General features: G+C 44.4%; 1 protein-coding gene across 1 annotated transcript in view; it reads right to left on the bottom strand.

Moving 5' to 3' along the window:
• Positions 1–491: 491 nt before the first annotated feature.
• ARID5B (AT-rich interaction domain 5B) overlaps positions 492–19,151 on the bottom strand; it is a 107,229-nt gene continuing 88,569 nt past the window's right edge. Inside the window, 3 exon segments of the mRNA XM_068398884.1 lie at positions 492–1,772; positions 1,774–3,420; positions 7,374–7,572. Of these exon segments, the coding sequence (XP_068254985.1) occupies positions 1,281–1,772; positions 1,774–3,420; positions 7,374–7,572 (2,338 nt within the window). The 3' untranslated portion in view covers positions 492–1,280.

The raw sequence follows: 19,151 nt of genomic DNA on the forward strand, positions 1-19,151 counted from the left end.
AACCACAAATCCGTTTTCTGGACTCCTTTGTCATCCAGCAGCTTGTGCCAGGGAGGTTTTGTTTTCTAGACCATTTCTCTGGTAGGCGGGAGGGTTTCACAGCCTAGGTAAGGTAAGTACAACGCTCGACAAATTCACAGACCACGATACGGGAAAGCAAAGCTTGGTGGGAGGGGAGGAGCGGCACAGGAGCCACCGCAACCACAGGAGGAGGGCGAGAGGTGCTCAGCACCTTGCAGGGGTGGACCGTGGGGAAAGGAACCTTGTTTGCATCCTCACACCATAACATCACCTACAGTATGTTTATAACCATTAAGATTAATCTGAACCAGTTGCTTCAGTTTGTAAACAATAAACGTTACCAGAAAAACGAAACAAAAATGCTGCTCAAAAGTATAAAGAAACTGGAAAAATTACAAATACTTAAAAAAAAAAATAGGACAGCCACAGCCTTTAAAAAAAGTTGCAGATAAAATGATATTGTTTAATTTAAAAAAAAGAAACCCAAAACAAAAAAAAAAAACCGAACATAAAGAGCACAGAATATACTGGACAAACAAAACTATATAAATTATTGTGACCAAATGTGACACTGGTAGTTTACGAAGTGGATATGTACAGTCAAATTAAACAGTGTTTACCCTTCTGTTCTAATAGTGTTAAAATGAAAAATCTATTGCCATTTTACTATACATTGCATTGATTGAATCTTTAAAAGTCAGGAAAAGTTACCCAAAAAAGCACATCCACTGATTGTACGGATTCTCGGCCCGCTTCTCCTTGCCAGGTTCATCTCGAGTCCTTGACTCATCTGCAACAACGCACGGCCCCTGGTCCTCAGCTCAGTGAAAGGCAAACGCAGCCCTCACCCAGGATTTCAGTGAGCTCAGGACAGGACCTGCACTTCCACAGCTCCCTTTGAACATTTGCTCTTACCATATACAAGTCCTTTCAGAAAACACATATGCAAAATCCAATTTTTTTTTCTTTTTTTTTTTTTTTGGTGGGGTTTCTTTTTCTTTTGTTTTTTTGGGGGTTTTTTTTTTGTGTGTTTTTTTTTTCAGGGGCAGGGATAAGGGGTGAGGGGGCTGATGTGGGAGCCAGAATTAAAGAAGCAGTCCTGTCTCCATCAAACTCCAAAGCGCTCTGCTGGGCAGGGTACGACTGCGTCCTGGTTGACAAAAATACAGATCGCAAAATCTGCGAGACATCGTCACAGGGGGAGGAATGTCGCTGACTTAACTTTTCTCCTCAGACCTTTTTTTTGTAAGCGAGGGGGTTTACAGTTTTGTGCTGGGATGTACAGAGGACAGCTGGGAAGGTGGGAACGCGGCTTGAGGGTTTATAGCAGCTAAAGGATAAATGCTGTTATGCAAAAGGTCACCGTAGGAACTTCCTACAGGTGTTGCTGCAGCTAAGTGTCTGTACAGTTGCTGAGAGTTTGCAGGGGACGTGAGGAATTGTCTCTGCACCATGAAGGAGTGAAGAGCCAAAGGCTGCATTAGTGGGGAGAGCACGGTCTGATTTTTCAAGTACTGCAGGGGATGAGAATACCCGGGCGGGAGGCGACTGTTCAGCCCTGTGCACAGGCTCCCCGGATACAAGCCTGGGAAGATGGGGGCTGAAAGGGGAAATTTGTGGCTTTCCAGCATGCTGCCAGAATGGAGGCCATGCAGCGGCTTGCTGCCTTCCCCCTCTGGGTCGGGAACCTTGTCTTTCACTGGGGTCTCCTTTGGTAAGTGCAGAGGAGAGACAGCTCGGATTTTTTTTTTCAGAAATGACTTTGTCCAAATCCTCCAGGCTCCGTTTCAAAGGCCGGGCAGCCCCCACGTTCTGAGGGCTCGTTCTGCGGCCGATGATAGGATGCACCATCCCTTCCATCTTCCTCAGATTCTCCAGCCTCTGGGCCTGCTGCTTGCTAGGTCTGTGGAGCAACTCGCTGTGTTTTTTCGGGGCTGTCATGGCCATGGGGGACACGCGGCAAGCTTTGGGGTTACAGTCTAGGCTGCTCGCAGCCTGAAACGGGGAGGCACCTTTGCCTTCTTGCTGGGCCATGGATGAATGCAGGAGGCCGGAGCCCAGAGCCTTTGCAGTCTGTTTGTGTATGCTCTTTGGAAGACTCAAATCTGTTGGCTGATCATCTGAAGAGGCCTCCACTGCCGCCTTTTTTTCTTGCTGATGCAAAGATGTGCGATAATTTAAATTTAGTTTTTCTGGGTGTTTGTGTTGAGTAAAAGTAGAAATATTTTCAGACTCTCTGAACATGTCCCGGGGGAGGTACTTTGATGTCTGTTCGTTATTAAGGTGGTGTTCTGTGTGCCTATAAAGGCTGTGCAGATGAGGTGATGAATAAAAATCTGCCAAGAAAGTGGGCACATGGGAGTGCTGCAGTGCCCTTTTCTCACTCATTTTATCTTTGCAGTCCTGGATATCCATCTTCGGTACATATGACTCGGCAAGAGAACTGAGGTGATGTTTTGAAAAATCACAGCGCTGAGGATCCGGTTTACTTAGCATGTCATGTTTAAAAACATCATTAATCGATCTCCTTTCTTCCTTGGTTTTAAAACTCTGTACATGTTGTATGACTGAGGGCCTATTAATCGCTACAGGATCAGAATTAGGGGCGTGGGGACCTTGCGATATGCTTGAGGACAGTTCATCTCTGGCATTCAGTTTCTTTTTGCTGATCAAAGGTGGAGGAGAACCATAAGGATAGCTACACGACAGGGCTGCCCCACTGACCTGCGACAGCAGCTTCTTCTTTGCCAGGGGTGACATGATGCCTGGATTACCCTTTGAGTAGAGCAGCGGCGTGTAACCAAAAGTGGAGTCATCGTTCATGGACCCAGGCAGCTCCTTTTCCTTGAACATGTCAAAGTTCTGGACCACCAGTACTTTGGGTGTTTGCTTTAGTGCGTTGTGAATATCTTCGTTTCCCAGCTGGTCCACTTTCACCGTGCAGTTTGCGATGTAATCGGCCATCTCTGGCAATTTGTCATCTTCCATGTCGCTCTGAGCAGGCAGCTGGACCGGGAAAGCCGTGAAGGGTATTTCTGGAGGTTCGCTTTCTAAGTTGTCCGTAAAAGCTTTGTGTAGTCTTTGTTCAGGCTTTGTGTCTTCCAGGGCATCTGCTGCAGCTTGTAATTGTTTCGTGACGGTGGCATCCAGCACAGTGTCTTCTTCTGGGGGCACGGATATACTTGAGAGAGAGGACGAGTGCTGAACCTCCTCCTTGGCTTTCTCACTATTCGTGCTATTTTCTGTCAGGTCTGTCTTTTCCACAGGCAGTGGCCGAGGTGCCTCTGGTATAAGAGATGGAGGGCCTTGCACGGGTTGTTTCATCTCTCCCACTGTAGGATGCTCAGGGAAATTTTTCTGGTCTGCTGATTCTTGATCCTTCTCTGGTTCTGATGAAACCTAATAAAACGATTCAACAGACAGTAATAAGAATGTGGTGCATTTCGACAGACTGTTCATAAGATCATACACGGTACACTGTTGGCTACTTTTAGAGAAGTACTTGTCAATCACCTTGCTGCAATGTGAAGGCTCTAACGCCAGGTATTGGACTCAAACAAAGACACATACCTTCTGGAAATATTAAGAAATACGCCATCCCTGCCAGGGTCACAATAAGGCATTTCAAAACAGCAGATGTTTGTAACCTGACGAGAGGCACTGGTGGCTTGACCAGACAGCTAAATGCTGAGGTTATACTCTTTTAAAATGAATTAGGCAAATACAGGAGAGCAGATTTCATAGCACAAATGGTAAGGCTATAGAAACTTCTCCCACTAGCCAGCTTCACCCACGAAAATGACACGACGATTCCCATGTTTTTTCTTACATAAAGTCTCTCCAGCATAGCTGTCTTAAAATTCAGTGATCACAGAGGAGATCATTCACACCCAGTTCTGCATTAAAGTGTGAAAATGATAGAAATTGCATACTAGGAATCCCTATTGTAGGCAGCAAATCACTGCCACAGATTAACTAGGACACACATTTTTTTATTAACAGATTAAAATGAAGTTGTCAACATTCAGTAAGTGTGTGCGCCTGCTATTACAAACATGGCTTTTATACGTTATCGTCAATGGGACCGCAGCTCTTTCTGCTCCCCCATTAATAAAGCTTGTGTGCACAATTCACACTATTCATCCCATTATGTAGGCAGCTGAACTGTGACCCGCAGAGGTCACCCGAGCGTCCCATCTGCGATCCAGCTGACTGACAGCCCTTTTCAAAACTGCTGTCACTCTCCTCTGACATGTCGTGGTAGAAGACAGTCATAAAACAGCAGCATTGTGTGAGTCCTTCATTATTATTGTTTTCTTTCTTTCTTCATTGTAAAGATAAGATGCGTCGAGAAAGTTATTATCTAAATGCTGCTTTATGGTCTGTCATAGGAGCGGGGGATCGGAGAAGGTCCTAACGAATCTAACCCTCTCAGAGATTTATTTCTTCACAGCTGCTTTTAAATATTCCTGTCTGTTTGGTTGGCCTATTAGTTACAGTGTCTGTTAGTCATCCTAACTTCTTTTTAAACTCATAGCTGCCTTTTGCAGCCAAATACCATCATTAGGTCCTTTACAAAGTACCATCACTGGTCTCTTGAGCTTATAAAATTACAGGAAAATACCAGACAGATGAGCAAAGCAAGGAGGATAAAAAAAAAGAGAGAAATCATATTTAATAACTGTACATTCTGCTCTTTGTTTCTGTTAAGCAACATTTTGATTGAAGTTTCAGCTATTGTGAGGAAATGTGCAGTCTAAGGCTAATAGCATTTTTCTGGTATCTCGTTACATTGACGATGTCATTGTGATGGCAGGAAAATAGTTAAGAGCACAAAAGCAAATGCAACCCTAATAAATTAAAGTTATATTCTCTCCCTGCATACTTCTTATGGCGTATGAGTTGAACAAACAATTGAGAGGACTGCACATTTGTAACTGGATTACGCTTTCACAGCTCACACTATGGCCAGCTTCTAGGCCACATGCAGAAATGGTTTAAGTGGTGGCTTGGTTGGGGCCATGCCTACACATCTATGTGCGTGGCTACAGAGGCTCCCTGTGAGCAACACACTGCCACTGCTGTGCCTGGATGAGGACTGGACCCAAATGTGGAGCCTGGCACGAGGCCCCACTGCTGGGGGACGGCTGGGCTGAGAGGGACATGCAACCTCCTGCCTGGCTCCAGCAGACTTGGATTTCACTCCACCCAAAGGAGCTGGACGTCTCCTTTCTGCTGGCCCCATAAGGGCCATGCCCTGGGCACGGAGCCCTCCCTATGGCAGAGCACGGATGAGCTCTGCAGCTCCGCACCCACCCAGGGTGGAAGTGTCCACCCCTGCAGGCCCCTTCGCTGCTCGGGCTTCGTGTGACCACCCACCCGTACAGTGACCCGCATGAAGGCCGAGGTCCTTAATCGCCCACCCTGATTAAACAGGGGCAGGACACGTCTTCCACCCCAGTCAGGGAGGAGACATTAATTCTGCTATAAAAGGTACCATTTTACAATGGGAAGCTGCCGTAATTGTACATTTTTATTGTCTCGTCTAGGCTCCCTACATTTCCGATAAGCGCAGCTTAAGAACTCTTCCTGCAAACCACAGAAAAATAACTGCAGTTTAAGCAGCAGGAAGTTTGAGATAGGGAACAACAAAAGCAAGGAAATTCAAAGTTAAGGCTGACGCTTTGTTGCTGACTTGTTATGTTGTGCTTAGCAGTGGCGGTATGGATGGTGTGTAACGTATCTTACTGATCCAAGACCCCTCAATAAATAACCAGGCATGAAGGAATGACAGGGGAACGGAGCACAAGCCTTCGCTTCCCATCTCCTTGCTTGGGGCAATTTGTGTTACAACCTTCCAGTGACTGAAGCAGGTTTGTGTGCACTCTCCTCTCTATGTATTTTTCATTGGAAGTGGAAGGGTTTTCCCCCAACAGGGTTCCCTGCTTTAAAATTACAGTGCGAGAGAAAACAAAAAAAACCTCCCCTCTCTGTGGAGTGCTCTTATGTTAGATACTAAAGGTCCTGTTGATCAAGGCAATTTAAAACACAAATTCTGGTTTGGATGGGAGATGAAATTGGCCTTGTAAGCACAACTTAAAGAGGTAGTAGGACACGAAAGTAAAAATTTTCTGTTCTCAAAACTGGGTGCACAAAGTCTCAGAGGCATCCGTGTTTACTGGTCCTGCATTGTTTTTTTTAAACAATGAGAAGGACTGTTGGTAGCTGACTCAACACCAATTTCCAAACTGGTTTAGAAACAGGACTTATGTACCTGCCAGACGGCAATGAAGTCAAAGAAGCAGCCATAGTCTGCCGGGCACGTCATGTGTTTCGACATTCTTTAAATACTTACTTTCACTGCAACGCCTTGAAGGCTGCTGTAATCTGGCAGACAGACAGGAAAAGCAACGTCTTGTGTAGGGGCTGTGTGTGAGGAGCTTCACCGCCATTCTCACACAGGGCACAAGCAGGGCACAGGAGAGAGTGGGCATGATGCGCAAAAGAAAGTGCTCAACTAACACTGGAGCAAAAAACCCATTGATTTTATATCACTTAGCAACACGTGAAATTTACCCTTATTTGCAGATAAACATGAATTCTAGTGATCTACCTTATCCCAGGCTGTGAGCATAAAATCTATTCCATGAGGGCTGTCCTATGTCTGCAGGTAACGCAGCGCTATGTGGAAACTGAGGCCTGCCCACGTGAAGCAGGTGACAGAATAGGAACCTATCTCAGCTGAAAACCATCTGTGGCATGTGAGAGGGAAGTCGGTCTCAGTCAGTTTGGAAGGTGGTTCCCTCAAAATCTGACCTTTTAGTCCAAAGAGAAATTTAGTATAACACGATAAAAATCTTGAGGAGTGATATGTTTTTTGACAGATGTGCATACATCTGTGAGTACTGAAGGGCTGATCCAGAGGTTACCATTATAAAAATCATCTGTGTCCAACAGTTACCACAGTATTATCAACAGTATTAGAGGTTCCCGCACCCTATACTTAGATTAGGAAATAACTGTGGTAGTTGTGTGGTTTCCTGTTGGCAGCTGCTGATCTTTCAGTGGTGACCACTGTATAATACAATAAGCAGAAATAGTACTTGTTACATCCAGTGCTTGGTCTCCTGCCATCGCTGCTATGCAATATGGACCTAACTGGTTGCCGTTTGTAGCCTAGCAAAATCCCAACACAGACAGGACCACAACAACTGAATTTCCATTGCCAAGCAAACTCAAAGGCCAACTGGTTGGAATTCTCCAGTTTAAGTTATGTATTTTATCATTGGATTTCATATGACTAAAGCTGTACATTTTTAATTGAAAAGTTGAAAAGCAGGAAAGCAACCAACCTCAGATGCATCCTGGGGTTTCTGGGCATTATCTTTTTCCTTCTTGCTCTTTTGGTTTTCATTTTTGATGCGTTTTGTTCCAGACACTTTTGTTTTTGCTTCACTCTCCTGGGAACTGTTATCCTGTTTTCGAGGTTTCACTGGAGGCAGTGGCTTATCTTCCTCTCCTTTAATAAATCTTTCATACGGCAGGATTAATCTAGGGGATTAAGGAACAAATAATTGATCAGGTTTTGCCATTCTAGCAAAGAACAAAATGCATCTACCACGAGCAGTTTACTTAATAAATCAATCTTCTTCCATGGCATACAAGCAACACTGTAAACTCTACATCTACAAATTCAAGTATGATAAATCAATTTATTTGGCAAGATTATCACGTGGCGTAAATTCAGTGGAGTCGGAGTTTGTGTGAATCAGTTGTCAGTAACACTGCAGTGGTTGATGCGGCTGCACCAGCTTGTACCAGATGAGGATAAGAGCCGTGACGTTTTAGACTGATTTAAAAAAAAAAAATCAACCCTTTATTTTTATTTTCCCTCTCTACCCTTAAAAGCATGCAGCAAACCCCAGGAAAACACCTACAAAGCCACAGCCAACTTGATAACAGCTACACGATTTCCAGGCTGGCGGTTCCCCTGCGTGCAAGAGTACCAGGAACTTGGTACAAGAGGAGAGAGACCAGCCCACTGCCACCCTTGCAACGCACCCACACAGTGACAGTCACCACGCTCCCTGCCTTTACCAGTGAGTCTTTTTTAAGGAGGAAGGAGAGAGGAAAAGAGTTAAAGCAAAGGAATTTTTCACTGTGGCACTGTCCTCCACAAAGTGCATGGAATTGCTTTAAAAAAGCAAGGAACAAACACAAACAAAAAATATCCTCCCCCGAAAGTATCAAACACACCGAGTTTTAATCTATCTGTTTTCCCTCGCAATTCTTGATCTGAAAGGAAAAATAACTGATATAATTAAAAGGGATGGATTGCATTACAATCTCAGTTTCAACTTCAGTGATTAAAGTTTTTATAATGCATTTGGTATGATTAATGACTCACTGTGGGATTAATACAAGACTCAGACTTTAAAAATATGAACTTTAATACAGCAAACATAATTTGTTTTTAAAAAAAAAGACAAGTTGACTCTATGAAGAAAATGTACTTTGCTTATAAACAACATAAATCTGTTCAAATACCAGGAATCCTTAATTATCTTTAATCTAAGACTCCAAGGCAGAAACCTCTTTGGTTCAGATATTCGTTTGTTATCCTAGAATCAGTTTCTAAGCATGCAATTTTGATTTACATACTTAGATGTTCAAACACAGTTTGGGCTTAAGAGAGCAGAAATTAGATTGCTCGTGATCATAATATTTTACATTTTAATAAAATACAACATAAATTATGTTAAAATATAAACCTAATTTATGCTATATTAGAAACAAAATTCATTAACTGAGCATGCTCTGACATGGTATGTGCAAAGAGGCGTGAATAATACTTTCTAGCCCTGAATTTGGCAGGGCTCCAGTAATGAAGCTAAGCAGAGCCCACAGGGAATATTCATCTTCAGATCCCATTACAAACTGAGTTTAAACATGTTACAGCTGCTAAAACTGGAAACTGCTCCCTCTATGCAAACTTAGCAAAATAATACGTAGCTGCCAAATACCTGCTTCCCACTGTAATATTACAGTTAATGTTTATATAATAAAAAGCATAACTAAGCAGAATAAGAAAAAAATAATCTTGTTCATACTTGAGGCTGCTACATTTCATTCGCAAAGCGCAAATATTGGTGAAAACACCGAATTCCTCCCCACGCCGCGCACAACGCTTTGGACTTCACTAGAGGCAAGGTTGGGTTTCACACAGGGCAACGTTGAGGCCGCTCTGCCATGTGTTAAATATTTAAAATCGCTTTTAATAAAAACACATTTTATTACAATAATTGTTAGCACTGCGAGGGGAGTGTTTGACTTTGTTTTGTTTCCATGGGAACGTGTCGCCCATTAAAAATCTACGTTTGCCATCCGTAAAGGCTTCAGACACTGTCCCGCGCCCCACGGGAGACGGAGACGCTCCTGGCCCACGAGTGGGGCTGTCTGTGAAAGGTGCCGTGCGATTAACCCCGCGGCTACGTACGGGACGGGAGCGAGACCCGGGCCGACACGATTAATCACCGCTCGCGTGCCTTCCACCGAGCCTTGTAGGGTAACGTGGGACGCAAACTCCTCCTCCTCCTGCTGCACCTCACCAGAACTCATTAGCTTTGGCGCTAATTAGTAACTGTGGCTTAAATTTCCTTTTCTGATCTTAAGGGTTCACGTGGGAGTACAAGGTTTTCATTTTAGTTATTTTTCACTGAGCTCAGCAGTTGGCAGGCCGACAGCAGTAAAAATACATTTCGCATAGCCGGTCAAAGGCCCGGAGCCAGCGGCAGGAAATCTGGAATTAAACGTTTCGTGTATCGGGGAGGCGGCATGACTAAGGTAAAACTGAATCAAAACACAAGGATGGCTTGTTCTAGGATTTTCCCCTCCTCGTTTGAAAGGAGGGCCAGCAAGCTGCCGTCCCCTGCCGCCCCCGAGGTGGCTTCTGGGGGCCGCGGGGTTGGCTGGAGAGGAGCCGGGCAGGAACGCGGGCTGCAAGACCCCGGGGAGCAGCGCCGAGCCGAGCCACGCCAACAATTGCCGCTTCACGTAGAGATTTCCGTCGGTTGCAATTTTCACTGAATGTTTTTTCAGTTATCCTGTCATGGTACAACACAATTACCCACAGGATATGATCTTATCATTTGATTATTAGAAGTTTTTATAGCACAGGAGTAATAAAGCTAATACAGCTCTCGCAACATGTAAGCAGCCGGCTCACATGCCATGAAAGCAGCTGGCTTAGCCAATTTAAGGTCAATATTGCCCAACACAGGAAGAATGCGATCCGCTGTTAGCCAAATAGTTTAGCAGAATGTGACATGTCTGAAACCAACGCATTTTTTTTTTTGTCAAATATTTGCAGCACAGGTAAGATTTAATCAATCTTTGCGCAAGGAGAGGTAAAGACGACGTCCAAAAAAACGGAGCCGGATACCTTGAATGTATCACACTTTGGAAACAACAACCACGCTTTCAGTCACTTTGAACTGTGGCTGTATTTCGTGGCGGGGGGGAAGTATCAAAGCACTCATAAAACAGGAAAAGGGGGGGGAATATTTTGTGGTCTAAAGAATATTTACTTGTAAAGCCTGCAAGGAGACCAAATAAAAGGGTTTTTATCATGATCAAGATTCCAATATTAAGATTAATAAAATGTATTATTTATAAGTCAATTAACATAAATAGAATATGTAAGCATGAGTGTATTAAAAAAATCTTTCCACAGGCAGCAGATTTTTAGCAGCATGAGGTTTTTTTTTTTTTTCTTTCCTGGAATAATACAAGAATAACATTTTCCAGCCAAGAGCAGAAACAGTAGGGGAGTCTTTGCTATCACAGGGCTTCTTATTAAATTCAGTCACTGTGAAAAGCCAGTCCTTTTTTTTTTTTTTAAATAAAGACAACTTAAAATCAATACAAGTTAGATTAACAAATCAGTACTATACTAATCCTGATTTATTACAATCGGCAATATTAAGTTTAATCACATACAAACTGCTACTCAAAAAAAGATTTTGCTTTACTAAGTCCTGAATTAAATAATGGTGCTGAGCGTACTGAGGGTTTAGATCTGCATCATCTGATATTATGAAAAATTCAATGTACTTCTCTGCAGCAGATGTCAGAGGTCAGCAAATCTATTACAGTAATGTAAGTAATCTGGCTTTCTGCCAACCTTTTTTTAAAAAACACTGAAGCAGATAATTTTATATTTACAAATTCTAAAAGTCTCCAGGGACTGAATCTCTTTCCCAACAAAAAGCAGAAACTTCACATTAGAGAAATGTATTTCACAGTATATCAAACATGTCTTCATCATTAGCATTCCATAAAAAGAAAAAAAGCCCTTAATCTTTATTAGTCAACATTTTTTTCCCAGCTACAGAACTAACAATACAAGAGCTCATCTGAGCCAGCAACCACTACATTTTCATGTATTGATTATGCAGAATGAATGACTTTTTTGGCCCGACTCTGCTTCACGGGACACATGAGAGCACATCTATTTATAGACATGATAAAAAAAGTAGTTACAATAATGCAAAGGATCTGACCAGCCCAGAAAGAGGAAGGAAATTAGATGTTAAGGCTGCCAGTTTCCTCTTTAATTCTCCCCACTGTGTATGGATATGACGGGGCTCTCGGGCTGGGGAGGAACCATATGCCCAGAACACACAGGGTGAAGGAGGGAAGGAGGCAGTTCAGCACAAGCCCTACAATATTTTTTATATCGCTTGTTTCAGTGTTTATTTTTGTTTTCTTTCTGGCAGAATAAAATATTCCAGCACGTCTCCCATTGACATCATCTTGCTTTCTCAAGGGCTCCAAGCCCAACACAAAACAGGGCGCAGTGGAGCCTCTCAGCCACAAGAATAATCTTGGAAGGACTTAAAATACCGAAGCCCATTCCTTGGAAGATGCTGCCCCGTTCCCATGCTTGGCCAGAAGGTTAAGGAGGTTGATTGCAATGAGAGTGGAAAAAGATTTACATCTTCTCCACCAAATGAATACAGCAACCAGTTCACCCGTGGAACTCACTGCCAATAGATATCTTGGGGCCAACGGATTAGTGAGATTATGCAAGGATTAGATGCTAATGTAAATCATGAGAACATTAAGCTCTTATAGTTTTAAAAACACTGAAAAGGGACAGGCAATAAAATCTCTCTGTTGGTAGGAGTTTGGAAAACACTTCCCTTCTGGGCACATTATGCCACAGTGGCTCTTGCTCCTTCCTCTGAAGGCACTGCCGGAGCTGGGGAATGAGACGGCCGGTTTGCCCGGTTCAACAGGACAACCGTCTGGTTCAATACGTCCTCGCAGCAGCCAGGCAGAGCTGCCCGCACCCCCTGCAGCCAGAGGGTCTGCACACAGGGCTGGGACGAGCAGCCGCCGAGTCAGGGCAGCTCGAGGCGGCTCCATTGACAGCCCCCCCAGTGCAAAGGGGCCCCTATCAATAACCTCAGTGAGAGAAACCCAATTCTTGTTCCCTAGAAACTCAGTGGCAAAACATTCAGTTGTTTTAAGGGACCAGCAAGAATGCGCGAGCTCTGATCCCAAGAGAAGCCTTGTCTGTTTTACCCTGATGCTCTTCAAAAGGGATAAATCTTGGAGCAACGCTATCAGCGTAAGCATGGGAAACAAGCCACCTTCAACAGCAATCAGCTGGTGGGGATGGCCAGGAGCAGAAGGCAGCTCTCCTGGGCACCAGCGACAAATTCCCAGCAAAGAGGGGAGAGGAATAACCCAGACTCTGAGGTTTCAGCCTGTTTTCCGAAATGGGAATATAAAATCCATTGAGGAAATCAGTCAGTGTGTTCCTCAAGCCTCATTTCCCCGGACCGCATTGTACAACCCAGGGCTTACGAAAGCAAGCCTCACATGCTTTTGTGCAGAACACAATAGCAATAGGACTATTTGCATTTGTCTGAAGTACAAAACTGGCATGTACTTTATCAGCAAAGACAAAACACGTTTGAGTTCAATTTTCTTCCCAAAGAACTTTCCTTCCTTAAAGAAATGGCTCTTTCATCCTTCCATCAACAACTTTCCTCAGAGCCCACTGGGAGTGCTGGTGGGTAATGAGAATGGCTCACTGCTGAAAGGTGGGAACTGCGCTGCCGTAAGAGAATTCAAAGACACTTTGTTTTAAGCAAACTGGAAATTAGTGACATTACAAACACAGCTGTTGATTTAGCTGCACAGCCAGGCGAGGGAAGCTCAGGCACTCTCGATCCTATGGCTCAGCAGGGGGAGATGAACAACCCCAGGCTTTTACCTTCAGTGCAGATTTACTGCACGGGAAAGATTCAAAGGAAGGGTGACGGGGACAGAGCAGCTTCCCCAGGTCGCTCTACCAAAATCGCTGCAAACCTCTGTTTTGGCCACAGTCGCTATTTCTGCATCTAAAGGCAGACATGCATTTTGCTCGGTAGGTCCATATAGTCCTTGCAATCCTTGGTCCCTACGCTCAGGACAAGCTTACAGATGCCATTTTGAATTGCTTGTGGGTTGCAGATCTCCTGGAGAGACTCCAAAATCCTGCCGATCCTCTCTGGGAGCTCTGAGCCACATCTCCATTGCACAAAGTTGAACAAAGTAGGGGCAACCCCTGCCAAGTTAGCAAACTCCTACAGTAAAGTACAAGGTGGAGATTCCCAGTGGACTGGGGAATCTGAGAGAAAGATCTTACTCTCCATCCCTAGTACTGCTCCTGCAAATAAGAGTAGCACATCTCCTGTCACGCAGCATCCTCCTGGGCCAGTTCAGCTCCCAGCAAGGAAAAGGGGCTTGTCCCCTTGTGTAGAGTCTGTCCCTACTCCTGGATATCAAGAAATGGAGGTTACCATGTGAGACACACTTTGCCTGATGTTGACCAACCACGAGCACCCAGCTCAGCTGTGAGGAGTGCCGGGACCCCAAAAGCACTGGGCACCCTGCACAGCCTCAGCACCCTGTAAGCATCGACGCACATGTGTATGGCGGGCACACCTGGGAAGTTCCCTCTGCTTGGGTGACAACCCTCCCAGGAGCACTGGGTAGGACATGGCATCCTCAAATTCTGCTGGGACAAACTCCCAGGTGGAAAGAAGGATGTGGCTGGGAAAACAATTCCCTGCAAGGAGAGAGATCATCTGTTTCCAGGCACTGGAAGGCAGTGCCCGACTGTCCAGCATTCCTGCACCCAAAGACTCACGCTGACTCCAGTGCTGGCCAGTAAGTCTCTGAGGCTGTAAACCCAGTCCTGAAAAAATTTTGAAAAAAATGTGCGTTCTCAGATGTTTTGAATGGACAGCTAAGGATTTGTTTTAATGGTAAACAATTACATTCCTCTGTCATCTGATACTTTTTAAATTTTGAGGAGGGGGGAAGCTTTCTGAATTTTCAATAGTTCCTTTGTTAAAGCATCTGTTACTCACATAATTGAAAAGATGTTTGTTCAGTGGTATGCTTGAGAGTACAGTTATTTAATCTTAATGATAAAGCCCTGAGGGCAGAAAATCATAAGTAGAAACCTCTTGTTATTTATCAAAAAGAAAAAAAAAACAAACCAAAACCCAGGAAAAGAAAGAGAGGACTGAGACACCTCATCTATCTTCAGGCTTAAATTTGTGCTTGATGGAAAACTATTGAGACAATTTGCAACTTGTGAAGTTTTCTGGGAGTCTGGGACTAGCTGAAGTGGGAGGGGGTAGGAAAGCGGGGTGAAGACAAAAATAAAACAACCAAGTTAGTACGACCAGAAAAAACCTGCTGCTTGGCAAGTTTTTTTGGGTCAAACAAAGAGCTAGCTGTAGTTTACAGCATGACATAACACTTGATTAATTTTTGCCTGAGGATGTTTTCACACTTAACAGTGTAAATCAAAACCTTCTATTAATTACAATGTGTATTAAAAGATAACCATAAGCATTTTCATGTAGATGCTATACTAGCCTCCAATTTTTTGTTCCCTCTAAAAGACTGACTGCTATTCCCTACAAAACTCCACTGAAATGCTCACACGTTACCAAAGTTATCCAAACGCTTTAACAGAACTAAAGGGCATTTGCACGGAACGCGGGGCTCTCTTGCATATTGAGTTACTGCACAATATCCTTAGGGTAGAGAGACTTTACGGCTGTTAAAGGGAAACCATGTAAGGGACTTATTTTGACCCACCTTGTGTTTCTGATAATATATAATATTTATGTCAGTGATTTAGACAGAAAAATGGCTGAACGAGCTCTGAACTGTACAAGACACTGTATCTCCTGGGGTATAGTCCCCCGGTAAGGGACAGATGTGCGGGGTGCTCTGCAGGTGCCCAGGGGCCACAGTCACAGCCAGAATAAACCCCTCCATGGGTCTGTGTCCAAAGTGCGGGCACAGCCACTCTGCTGGATTGTGAAGAACCACTCCCCGCTGCAGGGACCCACCTCACGTATCTGCTCCTCATTGACTCCCAGGTGGTTGTGGCTCTCCCATACAGCTCCTGAATTTGCAGAGAGCATGAAGCCTAAAAACCGCCCTCCAGCTGGCTTTGACGGGAACAGGCTGGTTTTCAAGGTGCTAGTGACTTATGTGGGTCAGGGTACGAGCCACACCGCTGAAGAGTAGGGCATGGCCCGTGGGATCCGCTGGGTCCATCCCTGCTGGAGACCCCAAGGGAATCAGCGTCCCTGCAGTACCCGAAGAGGCCAGGAGGGCTACTGCTGTATGGGACCATCCAGCTACCTGCCACAACACCTTTGAACACTGCCATGTCTGCCCACCAAAGCAGCTGAGGAGCGGTACGGCATGCCACTGCACACCACAACTCCCCGGCCCACACGTCTTTGTGTGCAGTTCGCGGGGCAAGGCTCACTTTGTAGGAAACTGAGATCAATCGCAGGCAGACTCGGGGGCAGAAAAAGGCCCCAACAAGCAACTGCTCATATTTTTGTTTTGTTCAATGCATATTATTGGGAACTTTATATACCTTGCAAAATAGTAGGTTGGGTTTTTTGGTTTGGCTTTTTTTTTGGCGGGGGCTGGTGGTGGTGGTGTAATATTTATGAAAAATCCCTAACAACAACGTCATCGGCACTGCAGAAACACAGCCTATCATTCACGCCGGAAAATTAAAGCTGCCGATCATGTGTTTTGTGTAAAAGCGAAAGAAACCTCAAACCCTGCATGTGAAAACCACATCTGCATTATTAGGGGAAGGCAGCATGGAGAAGAGTGCTTCGCAGAAAAGTGGCCGTTTCTAAGGGTTTCTTGATAAGAGAGAGAGATGTAGGGTACTGACAAGGGCTGTAAGAGTTTCACAGGAAAGGTTCAGGCTGAATCAGCTAACACCAACCACACGCGCCTCTAGCTTTCTGTGATCATGCAAGGGAAGAGCATTACAGGAGCACAAACGAAGAAAGTAATGACCAAAACAACAACAACTCATAAGCTCTGTACGGTCCGAGTTGTGCACAGAGCAACAGCCCCGCGATGGGAAAACATTAATGCTTTTTATATTGGTAATCATCTGTAACATGAGCAATTAAGTACAGTACTAATGGACTATAGCCAAGAGCCTGGTACTAATATTAAAAACTGACAGAGATGAATAGGTTTGGAAGGAAAACTAGGCTGACAAAGACATTTTTATGAAGTGCTCGGGCCTATTTGGAATAACCCAATCAGAGGCAGGTTCAGACCAGCCGTGCCTACAGTGACAATAACACATTCATTGGCATTATACGATGCCTGCTATGCTTTAAATAAAAACACCCATTGCTTCCACTCAGCAACCTGCACTTTCATTATTATACTCATTAATAAAACAAAAGTTGTCTAACTAATATACAAATAACACTTACTGAAACACTGGCAGCCTCACCTTGTTTTAAAATGAAACCAGTTACTGGAAATACAAACCGTACTACATGACAAATGAATCAGTTGATAATGCACACGAAATCTTTCTTTCCCTTTTACCAGGGAAACAAAGCAAACACTGCACCGACCGAAGCACTCTGCCTACCTATAGCACAGCAGCAGCAACCACCACAACTCCTGCTCCAAACAGAGGGCTGCGGAGAGGGGAGCAAAGCATTCCCCACAGCCTTTAAATCTGGCTTTGTTTCAGCTTTTGCCATCCTTGGCACCATAGGTCTGCAGCAACGTGATGGCTTTTTAGAGGTTATAAGCATCTTTTGAGAAAAGCAACATTTCTTCATGGGATTTGCTAGAGAGAGAGGCAATTCTGCCCTCTCCATTTCTTGGTTGTGGGTTTGTTGTTTTTTTTTTTCTGGGTGTGTTTTTTCTTTTTCTTTTTTCCCTCTGAAGTTGCGTGTGAAACTCCACCTTGCACAGGGGAACTTGGATAGCGCAGGAAGGTGGGATGCAGTACCTGAATGGGACATACATGCCATTCCACTCCTCAGCATCCTAAGGATGTCACTGAAAGGTTGCTGCCACCTAAGCAGCCTTGATACGTTAAAGTCGGTGCAAACAGCTAGTAGCTTCTCTGTCATCTTGGAAGAAAGCTAGTTAACACAACACGGACGCCCTTGAGATCTAGTTGTAGAGATGAACGGCAAGGCTAAGTCAAACAGCAGCAGGATCAGTGAAGCCAGGGAACTGCCTGTTCCGCCTCCAGTAAGCAAGGAAAGGCCAGTGGGACTCAGAACAGAACAATCATGAGGTTTATTCAGCATTTACTTCCCAGCTTAATTCAATTTCCAGTTTAGCTTTACAGCTCACCTTCAAGTTAGAAAATGTATGTGTGTCCTGAATCATGAATGTGTATTCCTGCACTGCAGTTCTAGTTTTAGATTAAATGTCATCTGAGCACTTTGGGTATAAATGAGCATTACATTTACAGGTGCTGTAGTTAGAATTACCAGCTGAAACAAACCATGACAACTTCATTTACTTTTTTCCAAGGTTGAGGCTTAATGCAGCTTTCCTGTGGTGGAAAAAAAAAGTGTCTAACACTAGAAATCTAGAGATTAGACCAGTCATTGAGGTTTTTTGTATATGTGTTTTGGTTTTTCAGACCAGATTTGGTAAAGCATATTTTAGGTAAGCTCAGGGTTAACCTAAAAATCCTATGATGCTTTTTCTCCAAATGCCATCTTTTGACAGCCTGCTAGAGACCTGGAAAATAGGTGCTGCCTCATATCAGACCTAACCCAGAACTACACAATAGACTGGCATCCAAGAACTCAGATTTGAGCTCTTCAGTGTGCTAAGACCAATCTAACCATAAACTAAAAGACTCTTTACTCAGACTGGCTGAAGGCAGGCAGAACTGCTTTTGGGTGGCCTGGAAAGGCTTTTCAATCTTGAAGGCATCATGAGTCTGCTCAGGTTTTCTAGTGAGCACAATGGGCTTTGTGGCACTTCGTAGCTTACCCCTGAGTAACTGCTCAGTAAGTAACATGAACGAGTCTCTATGCATCGAAGAGAAGTGCAGTTCAAGGGTTTTGCATGTAAAAAAATAAACCACTAGCATGAAAGCAGAAGAGAGAGACAGTGGTTCATGGAGTATTTGTGAACGGCTCATTTATTTTTCCACAACTACGAGAGACACGCTCTCTCGGTGACTCTAGCATTTCAACACAGAGCCCAGCAATGCTTGCTCCCTGCGCGACCTAAACCCGCAGAGACCTAACTCTCATGCGTTCCTGGGTTTCCGCTGTCAAATAAACAGCATCCTACAAAGCACATCTGGTGAAGGAAGATCCAGACTGCCAGTTTGAAACCCATCAGCTGGTTTGGGTGCAAGAAGAAGCCCTAAGAGTCTCGGGACTGCAATGATGGAGGGAAAGAGCTGAATACCCACAATCTGATGAGTCAATTAAAACAACCTATAACGCAAACACAACACAACGCAAAGGCAGGGAAAAGCCCCATCTGATGCACACAGCAACTCACTCAATTTGCTCTGCTGTTTGGCTCGATCTCCACAAAGCTGCTAACTCTAACTTCTATAGAGGCATTACATGCAACTTCTTTGTGCACCCAAGTCCTTATGTTGACGACGTCTCCTGTAAATGAGGGTGATCAACCTTGCCCTCCATGAGGAGGGCAGCGTCTTCCTTGGAGTGGCCAACACGTAAGGCACTAAAAGAAGGTGAAAAACTGCCCACTGAGCACAGCTC

This window comes from Nyctibius grandis, chromosome 4, assembly GCF_013368605.1.
Source record: "Nyctibius grandis isolate bNycGra1 chromosome 4, bNycGra1.pri, whole genome shotgun sequence".
Taxonomy (NCBI): Eukaryota; Metazoa; Chordata; class Aves; order Nyctibiiformes; family Nyctibiidae; genus Nyctibius; species Nyctibius grandis.